The sequence below is a fragment of the Esox lucius genome, chromosome 4 (assembly GCF_011004845.1).
Source record: "Esox lucius isolate fEsoLuc1 chromosome 4, fEsoLuc1.pri, whole genome shotgun sequence".
Classification (NCBI taxonomy): domain Eukaryota; kingdom Metazoa; phylum Chordata; class Actinopteri; order Esociformes; family Esocidae; genus Esox; species Esox lucius.
Window position 1 is genome coordinate 23,687,258 of NC_047572.1, and position 16,034 is coordinate 23,703,291.

Sequence of the window (16,034 nt, forward strand, 5' to 3'; positions counted from 1 at the left end):
CTAAATATTGAAAACAAAGAAATCTATGATATTCACACTAAACGCAATAAATTATATAATATGACCAGCAGGGTTGATAATCACTTTATATTTTCAAATGCAACAATATCCCTTCCATTCGATTCTGCGAATCGAATAGAAAAAACAGTAAATACCCAAGTGTCATCTGTTTGCAAAAGCTGTGCGGTGAAAACGTCTATAATGGCTGGTGGCAAAAATTCCGTACAAAACATGGGACAGATATCACTGTGTGAGAGGGAAATCACCTGTTGCTCACTAGTAGTGGCGCTGTCCTGTTTGAGAGGTGCTGATATGTCCAATGCTATAGAGCCTTGTTCTTGTACCACTTTATAAACGTAAAGAGAGAGTACAATCTACTTTAAAGTAATACAAAACATGACTAAACTCACCTCCACAGGCGAGTCTCGTTCATCCAGGATATTCTTTTCACTCTGCATCCGCGGCATCGTTCCTGTAGAACTGGGGTCCATTATCAGAACGTTCTGACTACCGGGTCTGGAGAACTTACAGTCACTCTTTCTGGAGTCAGTCGTCCTGCACACCTCGTAATTGTACACGTGTTGTAGAGTTCCGGTTCCCAAAGTGTCTGCGTAACGCGGTGGATAATACGGAATAACTGGGAGATTGGAATGATAGAGAATGCGGGACTGTCTCCATCTGTATATTTTCACTGATATAATAGCAACTAAACACGTGATGAACAGAAACGAGACTACAGCCAAAGCCAATACTAAGTAGAAAGTCAGGCTGTCATTGTACTCCTTCTCGTGCGTAAAGTCAGTGAACTCCGAGAGCACTTCAGGGAAACTGTCCGCCACCGCCACGTTAACATTGACTGTAGCTGAACGAGAGGGCTGCCCGTTGTCCTCCACTACAACAGTGAGCCTTTGTTTCACAGCATCTTTATCAGTAACTTGACGTATAGTTCTTATTTCTCCATTCTGTAAGCCAACTTCAAACAACGCCCTGTCTGTCGCTTTCTGTAGTTTATAGGAGAGCCAGGCATTCTGTCCTGAGTCTACATCAACAGCCACCACTTTAGTGACAAGATAGCCCACGTCAGCAGAACGAGGCACAATTTCAGCCACCGGAGAGCTGCTAGTCTGAACTGGATACAGAACCTGAGGCGCGTTATCGTTCTGGTCCTGAACAATTACTTTCACAGTCACATTGCTACTGAGTGGAGGAGAGCCTCCGTCTTGCGCCTTAACCACGAGATTCAGTTGTTTTGTTTGTTCATAATCAAAGGAGCGAATTGCATGTAAAACTCCGGTTTCAGAGTTAATGGATACATAAGCAGAGACTGGAGTTCCACTGATTTGTGTTTCTTCCAAGAGGTACGAAATTCTAGCGTTTTGATTCCAGTCAGAGTCCCGCGCACTGACAGTAAATATGGACATTCCAGGAGAGTTATTCTCTTTGACGAAGGCAGAGAATGAACTCTGATGAAATAATGGGGCATTGTCATTTACATCAGATATTCTAAGATGTAATGTCCTGGAGCTAGAGAGGGGAGGCGAACCAGAATCTGTCGCTGTTATGGTTATGTTGTATTCTGGTGTTGTTTCCCTGTCAAAAGCTACATCTGAAATCAAAGTATAATAACTACTTAATGAAGACTGAATTTTAAAGGGGAGGTTACCATTTATAGAACATGTAATCTTTCCGTTTTTCTCCGAATCACCGTCTTTCACGTTAATTATAGCTACAGTGGTACCAGGCGGAGCATCTTCAGAAACTGGGCTGGAGAAAGACATTACGTTTATAACTGGTGGGTTGTCATTAGCATCAATAACTTCTATTACAACTTTGCTTGTGTCTGTTAAACCACCCTGGTCTTTAGCCTCTACTCTTACTTCATATTTTTTGTCTTTCTCATAATCTATCTCACCGGAAACCGAAATAATGCCAGTCGAAATATCAATAATAAATACGTCAACTGTGTTCCCTTTCAACTTAGAAAAATAGTACGAAATATGTCCATTTGATCCACTATCGGCATCGCTGGCATTAACCGTTGTAATATATGTGCCTTTCACTGCGTTTTCCAACACAGTAGCCCTGTACACTGACTGGTTAAACACAGGCGCGTTGTCGTTGGCGTCAAGAACAGTGATCTCTATATTTACTGTGCCAGATCTCTGCGGATTTCCACCGTCTACAGCGATCAGCTTCAAAGAAAGACGGGGATACTCCTCTCGGTCTAACGGCTTCTGCAGCACCATCTCTGCGTATTTACTGCCGTCCGGATTTGAATGTTGTTTTAAAATAAAATTATCATTGGGAGTTAAAACATAATTCTGTAGGGCGTTAATTCCCACATCGGGATCCACTGCACTCTCAAGTGGGAATCTCGACCCAACAGTGGCTGATTCACCGATTTCAAATTTGATATCCTTAATTGTGAAAGCAGGGGCATGATCATTTACATCTAATATCTCAAATGTAACACGGTGCAGTTCAATTGGATTTTCGAGAATTATTTCCAAGCTGAAGCTACATGGTGTTACATCGCCACAAAGCTGCTCTCGGTCTATTCTCTCACTCACGACTAGAATCCCTTTGTCTGTCTTCAGCTCTGTGTACTGAACGCTTTCCCCGGTCACGATACGGGCTCGGCCAACTCGGAGCCTTTTTAAATCCAACCCCAGGTCTTGAGCTACGTTACCGATTAGAGAGCCTTTCTTCATCTCTTCTGGAATTGAATACCGGATTTGTCCACTCACATGTTGACAGAAATACAAGAGGAAAGTAATTGCTTGCAATCGTAGTCCACACACACGCCATTTTATGGAATTAGGTAGAAGGAAACCGTCCGATTCCATAGTCAAGAAAACAAATGCCACACGAATATTCCTTACTGTATTCTCAAAAGGAAAATACAATACTGCCTGTCGAAGTATAATAGCAATCTAATATATTGGACCTTTGGTTGTATGTAATCAACATACTGTGGACAGCGAGTATATTTCTGTTACCGACACCTCGTATGAAACGCCCTGTTTAACTCTCTTTTGGTTGAGCGCAATGAAAGGGGATGGACTCTACTGATACTCGACTGATAACACTGGACAGGAATTGTTTCTCTGACCAACAGCGTCACTCAGAGTGCAACATATGAACAACAGATTCCATTGGATAATAATGTCAATATGAATCACACTTTAGAGCAGTGTAGTCTCCTACCAAAAAAAAGGCAAATAGCTAGATGAACATTAAACTAGATGAACACTGAATTAGATAAACACTGAGAGGAACGCTAAAATGAAAGATGAGATGAACGCTGAGCTAGATTAACATTGCGATGAACCGTGAGATGAACACAGCTAGGTGAACGCTGAGCTAGTTATCATCTATAGAAGCAGGACCAACGGCAATAATACCATATTAAAACATGCAACCCTATTGTCATTAATAGTTTTAAGCATCTAGATGCAATCCAAAACGGCAGAACAAATATAAATAATCTGATACTAAAATAAGCAAAATTATTCTCTGTCAAAGTATATTTACATCCACCAACCATAAAAACCACTACAGGACTACAGGTAGCTATGTTGAGCGTTATTCGTCACGTGACAAACAGTTAACACAGCTAACATGACTCTGGTGACTTCATATAGACTTAATAAAAATATTTTGGAACATACAGTAGTTGGAACATACAAGACAGTGCGAGAAAACAGAGCAGTCCTCCGACAGAAGTGACGCTGTCCGCGCGGAATAGGCTATGAAATTGCAGAATAGGCTATTGTACAAATTGTTTACGCTTAACGTGTTGTTGATAACGTCCCACAATCGTTTGAATATGAAATTTCAACTCCCAACTGAAAGATTAGCCAACACACGTTGTACTTGTTAAAATTTCTTTGATTTGCCCAATCCGAGTATAGTCACACAAATATAATACAAGACACTTAAAGCAATGTCTAGAGGCTTGACGCTCTCGAGAAAAATCGATGCACTGGTTCGTTCAAGTCAACTAGAGAGAGAAAAGGGCATTTCTCAAACACGTCACCTAACTTACAATGTGCGAAAAGACTTTCTATACAGAGGCCAAATGTACTGTAATACTAGGATAAATGACCAGAAGACATCTGCAGTTCCTGTTTTAGGTTAATGTTGCAAACATGTTTTCTACATAATTGCTCCGAGTGTCTGAGATATTCTCCATTTAAACTTTGACGCTGGTCCATTTATGGGTTTGTATTGACATGTAGCCTACTGCGATTAACTCTTACTAATCCGGTCTGGTTAGATGGGAAAAGAGTCGGCGACACGTGGGGTTATTATTTGATTTCAGTCTTGTATAGGATAGATCCAGGATTCTATACAGTGCCCTTCTAAATGTAATAGGTTAAAATCTGTAATATATCATCTTTGTTTCAAAATAGCCTAGCCAAAATAGTCCGATAGAGAAGCAATGATTTTATGAAAACGTCATCATGTCATTATTTTCCTCAATGTGCAAATATCCAGTAAATGAAGTTAGACTTCTAGCCATAATAAAAACCCATGATAATTGTTGAATATTCAGATCAGCCCTTTTTCTACATAACTGACTGACATTTTCATTTCTGTCAAATCAAACATGCTCATATTAGTGCTTTGAGAAAACCAATCTCCAAACAAAAGCGAAACTTAACTCAGTCCTCCTTTATGTTTGAACAACGCACACCAAACTCAAAACTGTCCCTAAGTGCAACCAGCCAGGTAACATGGCCATTAACATTTAACTGTAGAGAAATACTGATGACATCAACCTTAGCATGGCCATCCAACATTTTTACAAAGAACATATAGTAAAAAGGTTTTCCAACCAAATTAAAACTACCATTATATCTACTATAGACTTACCTCAGGGTGAAAGTCTGGTTCATCCAGGAGGTTCTTTTCATTTGGCATCGTCCCTGTAGATCTGGGGTCCATTATAAGAACGTTCTGACTACCGGGTCTGGGGAACTTACAGTCACTCTTTCTGGAGTCGGTCGTCCTGCACACCTCGTAATTGTACACGTGTTGTAGAGTTCCTGTCCCCAAAGTGTCTGCGTAACGCGGTGGATAATACGGAATAACCGGGAGACTGGAATGATACAGAATGCGGGACTGTCTCCATCTGTATATTTTCACTGATATAATAACAACTAAACACGTGATGAACAGAAACGAGACTACAGCCAAAGCCAAGACTAAGTAAAATGTCAGGTTGTCATTGTACTCCTTGTCGTGCGTAAAGTCAGTGAACTCCGAGAGCACTTCAGGGAAACTGTCCGCCACCGCCACGTTAACATTGACTGTAGCTGAACGAGAGGGCTGTCCGTTGTCCTCCACTACAACAGTGAGCCTTTGTTTCACAGCATCTTTATCAGTGACTTGACGTATAGTTCTTATTTCTCCATTCTGTAAGCCTACTTCAAACAACGCCCTATCTGTCGCTTTCTGTAGCTTATACGAAAGCCAGGCATTCTGTCCAGAGTCCACATCAACGGCCACCACTTTAGTGACAAGATAACCCACATCTGCTGAACGAGGCACCATTTCAGCCACCAGAGAGCTGCTAGTCTGGACTGGGTACAAAACCTGAGGCGCATTGTCGTTCTGATCTTGGATGAAGATTTTGACACTGACGTTGCTACTGAGTGGAGGAGAGCCTCCGTCTTTCGCCTTAACCACGAGGTTCAGCTGTTTTGTTTGTTCATAATCAAAGGAGCGAATTGCATGTAAAACTCCGGTTTCAGAGTTAATGGATACATAAGCAGAGACTGGAGTTCCATTGATCTGCGTGTCTTCCAAGTGGTACGAAATTCTAGCGTTTTGATTCCAGTCAGAGTCCCGTGCACTGACAGAAAATATGGACAATCCAGGAGAGTTATTCTCTCTGACGTAGGCAGAGTATGAGCTCTGATTAAATAATGGGGCATTGTCATTTACATCAGATATTCTAAGATGTAATATCCTGGAGCTAGAGAGAGGAGGCGAACCAGAATCTGTCGCTATTATGGTAATATTGTATTCTGGTGTTGTTTCTCTGTCAAACACGACATCAGAGATCAAATTGTAATAACTGGTCAAGGACGATTCCATCTTAAACAGACGGTTAGTACCAATAGTACATGTAATCTGCCCGTTTTTCTCTGAATCAGCGTCTTTCACATTTATAACAGCTATCGTGGATCCATGGGAAGCATCTTCAGAAACAGGGCTAGAGAAAGACATAACGTTTATAACAGGTGCGTTATCATTAACATCAATGACTTCTATTATAATTTGGCTGGTGTCTGTAAACCCTCCCTGGTCTTTGGCTTCTACTCTAATCTCATATTTCTTATCTTTTTCATAATCGATAATTCCCAAAACTGATATAACTCCTGTGTCCTTATCAATAACAAATATTTCAGCTATGCTTCCCTTCAGCTTAGAGAAACTGTACATAATTTGTCCATTTGAACCACTGTCAGCATCGCTGGCATTAACGGTGATAATATACGTTCCCTTTGGAGAGTTTTCCATCACAGTCGCCCTGTACACTGACTGGTTAAACACAGGCGTGTTGTCATTAGCATCGAGGACTGTGATCTCTACGTTGACTGTGCCAGATCTCTGCGGACTTCCACCGTCTACAGCGATTAGCTTTAAAAAGAGACGAGGATTGTCCTCCCTGTCTAATGGCTTCTGGAGAATCATCTCCGCATATTTACTACCGTCTGGATTAGCAAGTTGTTTTAAAACAAAATTGTCATTGGTTGTCAAAACGTATTTCTGTAAATCGTTTAAGCCTACGTCAGGGTCTTCTGCGCTATCTAATAGAAAGCGAGCACCGATTGTTGCAGCCTCACTTATTTCTAATTTGATGGCACTATTTTGGAAAGTAGGGGCATGGTCATTCACATCAAGAATTTCAACAACAACGCGATGCAATTCGATTGGATTTTCTAGAATTATTTCAAAAGTGAAGCTACACGGTGTTACGTCGCCACAAATCTGCTCTCTGTCTATCCTCTCACCCACGACTAGAATCCCTTTGTCTGTCCTCAGCTCTGTGTACTGAACGCTTTCCCCGGTCACGATACGGGCCCGGCCCGCTCGGAGTCGTTTCAAATCCAACCCCAGGTCTTGAGCTACGTTACCGATAACAGCGCCTTTCTTCATCTCCTCCGGAATGGAATAACGGATTTGGCCACTTACAATATGACCGAGATACAAATAAAAGGGTAGTACTTGCCATTGCAGTCCATAAAATAATCGCATTTTCAGACATTTAGGTATAACGATTCCTTCCAATGCCATAACTAAAAAAACAAAAAACCAAGAACCTTAGTTCAGTATTCTCAAACGGAAAGAAAAGTAGAAGTCAATTTTAATCCAGGCTATTGTAACCGTGCCATCAATACATAAGCACCAGATCGAGTGTTTCACTGTCGCACCCCAGCTAATATGAAGTCCGGAGTATCTCGCTCTACTCCGGTAGAAAGCAGAGATAGGGGAGTGGACTCCATGGGCTTGACAACACCAGGAAGAAATTATTTCGCTGAACTATAGCGTCACTCAGAGTACAAAACATGAACAACTGATTTTATTAGATAAAAACATACATATGAAGGAAAACTTTTCAGGACTACTTTCTCTCAATCATGTTAGATAGGACGACACACTGCTATTAAAACCATTGCAAAGTTACTAACAATTACTATAATTTGTTGACCAGAAGGATAAAAAGTTTTCATTTCGTATCATGTCCTCTCATATTTAGTTTGAATCATGTACAAAATCATTCAGTGACACCTCAGTCCAAAACGAATATGCCAAGGGAAGTATATTGAGTCATTTGTGCGTGAACAAGTTAGAAGCAAAAGCCCGAGTAAAACTAGTAAAGAAACTCCATATTGATGTTTCAAAAGAAAACTGTTGGAAACATTGAGAGCATACAATGTAGAAATGAGCTAATGAGCTGCTAGTTCCCAAAATGAAATAACTGTTGCTGTCCACATCTAAGGATGCTGAAATCGCATTACTAGTAGCATACCAAAAAACTCAGCAGGCATTTGCTCATGGAACAGCTTAACCCAACACGTCTTATATTCAGCCCACATAATATTATTGAATTATTAAAACGTTAACTCATATGAACGTGTAGCCCAGCTCTCCACCCGTTCAAATACAAAAACCATGCTGGGCTCGCTGATTTCAGTCACAAGAAGACATTCATTTTGATGGAAAGTTGCTAAATGAACCTTCTGGCTCAGTTGGTAACAAAAACGCATACTACCTAACGAATTAATTAAATGTAATATAATTTTATTTTGAGTTTTTCATTCATTCCGATTCATACTAATAGGACAGATAATATTTTTGTGTAAAAAATGAATAAAGGTCTTACAATAGTGAAATTATTTCAGATTGGTGAAACGTCTCATGTCGTGAGTTTCTATCTTTTACATTTTATAAGGCAGTATATTTATAATGTGCTTTAGAGTCAAAGGCCTCAAATTATTGGATCTCCAGCAGACTCACCTCCAACGGCGAGTCTGGTTCATCCAGGATGTCCTTTCCACTCTGCATCCGCTGCATCGTCCCTGTAGAACTGGGGTCCATTATCAGTACGTTCTGACTACCGGGTCTGGAGAACTTACAGTCACTCTTTCTGGAGTCAGTCGTCCTGCACACCTCGTAATTGTACACGTGTTGTAGAGTTCCTGTCCCCAAAGTGTCTGCGTAACGCGGTGGATAATACGGAATGACCGGGAGATTGGAATGATACAGAATGCGAGACTGTCTCCATCTGTATATTTTCACTGATATAATAACTACTAAACACGTGATGAACAGAAATGAGACTACAGCCAAAGCTAAAACTAAGTAAAAAGTCAGGTTGTCATTGTACTCCTTCTCGTGCGTAAAGTCAGTGAACTCCGAGAGCACTTCAGGGAAACTGTCCGCCACCGCCACGTTAACATTGACTGTAGCTGAACGAGAGGGTTGTCCGTTGTCCTCCACTACAACTGTGAGCCTTTGTTTCACAGCATCTTTATCAGTAACTTGACGTATAGTTCTTATTTCTCCATTCTGTAGACCTACTTCAAACAACGCCCTCTCTGTCGCTTTGTGCAGTTTATACGAGAGCCAGGCATTCTGTCCAGAGTCCACATCAACAGCAACCACTTTAGTGACAAGATAGCCCACATCTGCTGAACGAGGCACCATTTCAGCCACAGGAGAGCTGCTGGTCTGAACTGGATACAAAACCTGAGGCGCGTTATCGTTCTGGTCCTGGATCATTATTTTCACAGTTACATTACTTTTGAGGGGAGGGGAGCCTCCATCCTGCGCTATTATGCGGAACGGAAACTCCTTGATCTGCTCGTAGTCGAAGGATCGCACAGCATGGATGACTCCACTATCAGCACTAACAGACACGTACGTGGAGACCGGCACTCCGTTAACGGAGGAGTCCTCCAGCATGTACGAAACACGGGCATTCTGAATCCAGTCAGCGTCTATGGCTTTCACTGTGAATATAGAGAGGCTTGGCGTATTGTTTTCTAGAATGCAGACCTCATATGAGCTTTTCTCAAAGACAGGCGCGTTGTCATTGACATCTGATACCTGTAAGGTAAGAGTGATGCCGCTGGAGAGTGAGGGCACTCCCTCATCAGAGCACGTCACACTGATGTTGTGCTCAGAGGCTCTCTCACGGTCTAACTCACTGTCTGTTTCTAGGCTATAGAATCCATTTAATGTCGATTTAATTGCATAGGGTATATTCTCATTAATTTCGCAATGCACCTGACCGTTTTGGTCTGAGTCCGGGTCTTGGACGTTCAGTACAGCTATTACTGTTCCACTAGGGGAATCCTCCGGTACTGACTTAGATGTTGTCATGAAGTTAATTATAGGACTATTGTCATTAACATCGACAACATCAACTACAATTTTAGATGAATCGGAGAGACCACCCTTGTCTTTCGCCTCGACGTCAATCTGATAGTGTTGAGCTTTTTCGAAATCTAACGTACCAAGCAAACGGACTTCTCCATTAATCTCATCTATTTCAAATCGTTCAAATACTCCCTCGTTGCTACTTGATATGGAATATGTAATTTGTCCATTGGATCCCTTGTCATCATCTTTAGCACCGACTGTGGTAATTAAGGTGCCTTTTGGGGAATTTTCGACTATGCTTGCCTTGTAAATCTCCTGTGTAAAAACAGGAGCATTGTCATTTGCATCTAAAACAGTAATGCGTATCTGCACAGTTCCAGACATCTGAATCTCCCCTCCATCCAGAGCGGTAAGTACTAACGACATCTTCTCTTTTTTCTCTCGATCTAGAGGTTTCTGTAAAACCATCTCTACCTTTTTACTCCCGTCAGCCTGAGTTTGCAATCTCAATATAAAATCTTCGCTAGGATGAAGAGTATAGCTTCGAAGGTCATTTACTCCCACATCCGAATCAAAAGCTTTTTCAAGGATGAATTTAGACCCTGTAGCAGCTGATTCGCTAATCTCAAAATGTATTTCACTCTTTTTGAAAAGTGGAGCATTGTCATTTATATCTGTAATTTCAACTGAAACGCGATGGAATTCTATTGGGTTATCCAGAATAATCTGAAAATGCAGTGCGCAAGGCGTCATTTGTCCACAGAGAGCTTCACGGTCTATTCTCTCTTTGATAAGGAGAACTCCCCTTTCTTTATTCAGTTCGATGTATTCCGCACTTTCTCCAGAATAAATACGAGCTTTACCTGATTTAAGTCTTTTGATATCCAAACCCAAATCCTGCGCTATGTTTCCGACTATAGAGCCTTTCGCCATTTCCTCGGGAATGGAATAACTGACCTGTCCGTCCACTGAACCGAGGCAGAGGACCGATATAAAAATCACTACTTGCCGTATCATTCTTCTGGCCGACATTTTCCTTTCACCATGAAATAACAATAATATAATACTCCATTTGAACGTAAGTAATAATCCAATGGTTTCCAGTTTAAAACATTAGTTATTCACTGTTCTGAAACAATGAAATAATGAAGAAATCAGAGCTCGGTGTCTCCGTGTTTATTGTTTCCCGTAACCCGGACTATTTTCTATGCATACGGCTCTTTCTCAGCATAATATATCGAGATGATGGGGGAGGTACTGCTGCTAATCAGATCCAAAACTACAACACACTGACCAACAGCGTCTCTCTGAGTTTATTTAATAGAACTACACACAAATGGACTTAAACTAAATACAAAAAAACAAGCGGGATCTGCCATGATACGTTGCACTGCAGTATGGATGAGAATGTCTATGAAGAAAATACATAATATTTATCAAAATGAAAAATATGAGATGGATATATTTCATATTAATTCATAATCTAAGTAGACCATTTTTTTTAAACAATTGTCAGCAAGTTCAAAACATTTATGAATAGGTTTAGGTCTAACACGTTTGTCGTTAACTCGCTAATGGTAACCAAAGACAACTAACTTTAAGTAGAAAAATAAATAAATGTAATAATGTGCATTAAATACACATAATCCGTCAACCTTCCTCTTCATAAGACTGGCGTATAATGTCATGAACGTCAATATGCAACACATATTATAATAAATGAGTAGTGCAACGCATTGCTGACCGTGGTGCTGAAAGTGCCGTAACAAGGGGATGAACATATTTTCTTATATGAAAGAAGGCCTAACTCAAACAAAGCATGTTTTGAAAACGTAAATTAAAACTGAAAAATAACAGACCTCTGTCGGAGAGTCTTGTTCATCCAGGATGTTCTTTTCACTCTGCATCCGCTGCATCGTCCCTGCAGAACTGGGGTCCATTATCAGAACGTTCTGACTACCGGGTCTGGAGAACTTACAGTCACTCTTTCTGGAGTCAGTCGTCCTGCACACCTCGTAATTGTACACGTGTTGTAGAGTTCCTGTCCCCAAAGTGTCTGCGTAACGCGGTGGATAATACGGAATAACCGGGAGACTGGAATGATACAGAATGCGGGACTGTCTCCATCTGTATATTTTCACTGATATAATAACAACTAAACAAGAGATGAACAGAAATGAGACTACAGCCAAAGCCAAGACTAAATAAAAAGTCAGGGTGTCATTGTACTCCTTCTCGTGCGTAAAGTCAGTGAACTCCGAGAGCACTTCAGGGAAACTGTCCGCCACCGCCACGTTAACATTGACTGTAGCTGAACGAGAGGGCTGTCCGTTGTCCTCCACTACAACAGTGAGTCTTTGTTTCACAGCATCTTTATCAGTGACTTGGCGTATAGTTCTTACTTCTCCATTTTGTAAGCCCACTTCAAACAACGCCCTGTCTGTCGTTTTGTGAAGTTTATACGAGAGCCAGGCATTCTGTCCAGAGTCCACATCAACGGCCACCACTTTAGTGACAAGATAGCCCACATCTGCTGAACGAGGCACCATTTCAGCCACCAGAGAGCCACTAGTCTGGACTGGGTACAGAATCTGAGGAGGGTTGTCATTCTGGTCCTGGATTAGTATTGTAACCGTAGTAACTGAAGTGAGAGGTGGAGATCCCCCGTCACGGGCACTGACGTTAAATTCAAACGACCTGATTTGTTCGTAATCGAATGACTGAAGAGCATGGATTTCCCCGTTTTCTGAATTTACTGAGAAGTAAGAGGACACGGCTGCTCCGTTTATCTGTTTGTCATCGAGAAAGTAGGAGATTCGAGCATTTTGTCCCCAGTCAGCATCACGCGCTCTCACCGCGAATATAGACACACCTGGTGAGTTGTTTTCCTGAATAGACTTAGTAAATTTAGGTTTATAAAACTCTGGTGGGTTATCGTTGACATCTGATATTTTAACTGTGATGTTCTTATTGCTGGACAGAGACGGAGAGCCGTTATCTGATACTGTTATTGTGATATTATACTCAGACACAGTTTCTCTATCCAGGGGGCTTTCTGTAATTATTGTATAATAATCCGTTAAAGATGCCTCTATTTTGAAAGGAATATCGCCGTTAATAGAGCACTGAACGACACCGTTGCCTTCCGAGTCTTCATCCTCTACATTAATAACAGCTACAGTGCTACCGGGGGGAGAGTTCTCTGGAATCAAGTTTGAAAAGGACATCAGCTGTATTGTGGGGACATTATCGTTTTCATCAATAATTTGTACGACAACCTTACATGTATCAGTGAGGCCACCACTGTCTTGTGCGAAAACATTTAATTGATAATATTTTGTCTTTTCAAAATCCAGTTTCCCTACCAATTTGATCTCGCCATTAGCCACGTTAAGCTCAAAGAGATCCTTTGCCTCTTTAGCAACATGAGGGATCGAGAAAGTGACCTCTCCGTTTATCCCTTGGTCTGCGTCATTTGCGCTAACGGTAGTTACCAAAGTACCTACCGGAGAATTCTCAATCACATTCGCGTTATAAACTGGCTTACCACATACAGGCGCATTGTCATTGGCATCTAACACGGTAATATAGATGCGGACAGTGCCAGATTTCTGAGGCTCGCCTCCGTCAATTGCAGTAAGAAGAAGAGACATAGTCTCTTGGGTTTCTCTGTCTAGTGGGTTTTGCAAAATCATATCTATGTATCTACTCCCGTCAGGTTGGCTGTGTACCTGCAATTTGAAATGATCTGCTGGTTTCAGAGAATAATTCTGTATACCGTTAACACTAACGTCAGGGTCCACCGCACTCTCCAATGAAAAACGTGCACCGGACACGGCTGATTCACTAATTTTGAAATGTATTTCATCTTTTGGAAAGGATGGCGGGTTATCGTTAATGTCACGAACCTCGACAGTGATACGAAATAATTGGATGGGATTTTCTATGATAAGCTCAAAGCTAAAGCTACAAGGCGTAGTCTGTCCACAGAGCTCCTCTCGGTCGATTCTCTCCTTAACAACAAGGAGTCCTTTGTCTCGGTTTAGCTCTACATACTGTCGTGATCCCTTCGTTACAATGCGAGCTTTACCGGAAACTAGCCTCTTGACCTCTAAGCCCAAATCTCTACCTATGTTTCCAACTATCGAAGCCTCCGCTTGCTCTTCTGGTATGGAATATCGTGCCTGCCCAGTCACGGAATCTAGAGCGCACAGACAAAGAATAAAAGTCAGTACTTGCCATCCGCCTCTGCGGTCTGTTGTACACCAGTCACCCATTCCAACGAATGAAGCAGAAAACAAATATTTTGTAATCCTTTTGTCAGAGAATAGGGCTCATCTGTACATCAAAACGATGACAAGCAATCGACGGTATTTCCCAGAGAAACGAATCCGGTTATTAAGCCGTGAGGATTTTGATCCTAAATCTCTTGGTTCGTTAGAGATTGTGTGTGTTTGTTTGAGTGGGTCAGTAAAAGGGAGAATGTAGGAGGGGACGCTGCGCCACACAGAGTGAGAATTTCCATGTACTGCATATCATTGATCAACAGCGGCACTCAGAGTACAAACACTGCAAACGCACTATAGTAACTACGCGACATGTATCCAAATGCACCACACAGAAACTCACAAAACATCAATAACGTAATGCAACAATCAGGGGCGTTGTTTCATCAAAGGCCAAGGTATGGCAGTGTCGCATGACGGCATATTTCCGCACCATGGACAAAGAGGGTAGGTCTTATCATTAGTCATTTGTTCAAACTGTTCACAGAAATAAAATAAATGCATTAAACTAGCCTATTACTAACAGTAATACCTATTACTAGCATTCTGACAGCTACACTACCGATGTCATAATTGTCACGAAATGAGGAAACCTTCGAAATAAAATGTCAACGACTACGTCATTGTGTAATTCATTTGTAACTTGTAAAGGTAAGCATATTATTTTATTTTTTCTAATGAATGCAAATAGCAATTAATAGCAAACATATATTGGTAATTTTTTTTTCCATATTGGTTAAAAAAGAACAACACTAAAGTATTAAAAATAGCCTTTGCTATTTCAGCACCCATGTGAAGTTAACTGAGTGCATGTCCTCTGATCAGAGTTTGTATTTTCATCCAACAGGAAAATCCACTATCAATTAAGGCATGTGCCCCATTCCTGAACTAGTTGAAGCACCTCCAAAGTGGCGGTAAGCGAAACAGAAAATATAGTCCGCTAATACTCAATCCGTAGACACCGAATACTCAATCCGTAGACACCGATCCGTAGACACCGAATACTCAATCCACTAGTGTTGGTCATAATAAATGCTGTCAAATCGTCTGCCGTTCCTCGAGGGGTATTGGCCAAGGCGAGATTGAGTTGTCGAGTCAGTTTTAAGTGGAGATATGTGCCTCAGCGCAACTGCGGTTGCTCGGCTATCAGAAGCTACAGATGCAGGCTCTGTTGTAGCTGCATGGCCGGACTGAGGGGACACTGGCAGCTGCTCAGGAGCAACAGCTTGCAACATCGCCCCACTTGACTGCATTTCAGATGCATCTTTAGGCCTACATTTTGAGAAGAATCCATCAATTGATTTATTTTTGCATTTCATTGTTCTGTTTAATTCAAACTAGCTACAGCATCTGATGTGTATTCCCGCCTGGAATTATGTTTATCAGTTATCTACGTACGTAACGCGCCACAAACACATACGTGCACTCAAAATGTGCAATATTAATAGTAAATATGAATAATGAATAGTACATTAGCTACGAACATTTAATATTTGTTGAGCACAAATAATATTTTTTAAGGCGATACAAGTGACTTCGCTGCCATACCTTGCCATACGTAATTGACACCTGTGGCAACAATAGATATCATAGCAAAACCAGAAATGGAAAAGTAAAGCAAGTATAATTTGCTTCAATAAAAAGAAACAATTCACGCATATCTATAATAAAAAAAAACTAAATAATGAAACTCATCAAGTGTCAGGCAAGCACTCTCAGTACACACCATCCACCACCTGTCCTCCACTACAACCATGACTTGACGTAGTAACTTGACGTATAGTTCTTATTTCTCCATTCTGTAAGCGACGCACCATTTCAGCCACCAGAGAACTGCTAGTCGGGACT

At 41.3% G+C, this 16,034-nt stretch overlaps 1 protein-coding gene across 17 annotated transcripts in view; it reads right to left on the reverse strand.

The window, feature by feature from the left end:
* Window positions 1-16,034, reverse strand: part of LOC106024272 (protocadherin gamma-A3) — a 214,024-nt gene that overhangs the window by 129,902 nt on the left and 68,088 nt on the right. Inside the window, exon 1 of one of the 17 annotated variants that reach the window (XM_034291835.1) lies at window positions 11,760-14,349. The exons of 12 other annotated variants lie outside the window; for them this stretch is intronic. In XM_034291835.1, the coding sequence (XP_034147726.1) occupies window positions 11,760-14,177 (2,418 nt within the window). In that variant the 5' untranslated portion in view covers window positions 14,178-14,349. Of the gene's footprint in view, window positions 1-410; window positions 3,021-4,878; window positions 7,425-8,532; window positions 11,083-11,759; window positions 14,350-16,034 lie in introns of those variants that run through there. 4 more of the 17 variants (XM_034291841.1, XM_034291830.1, XM_020045879.3 and 1 more) reach the window with 4 other exon arrangements.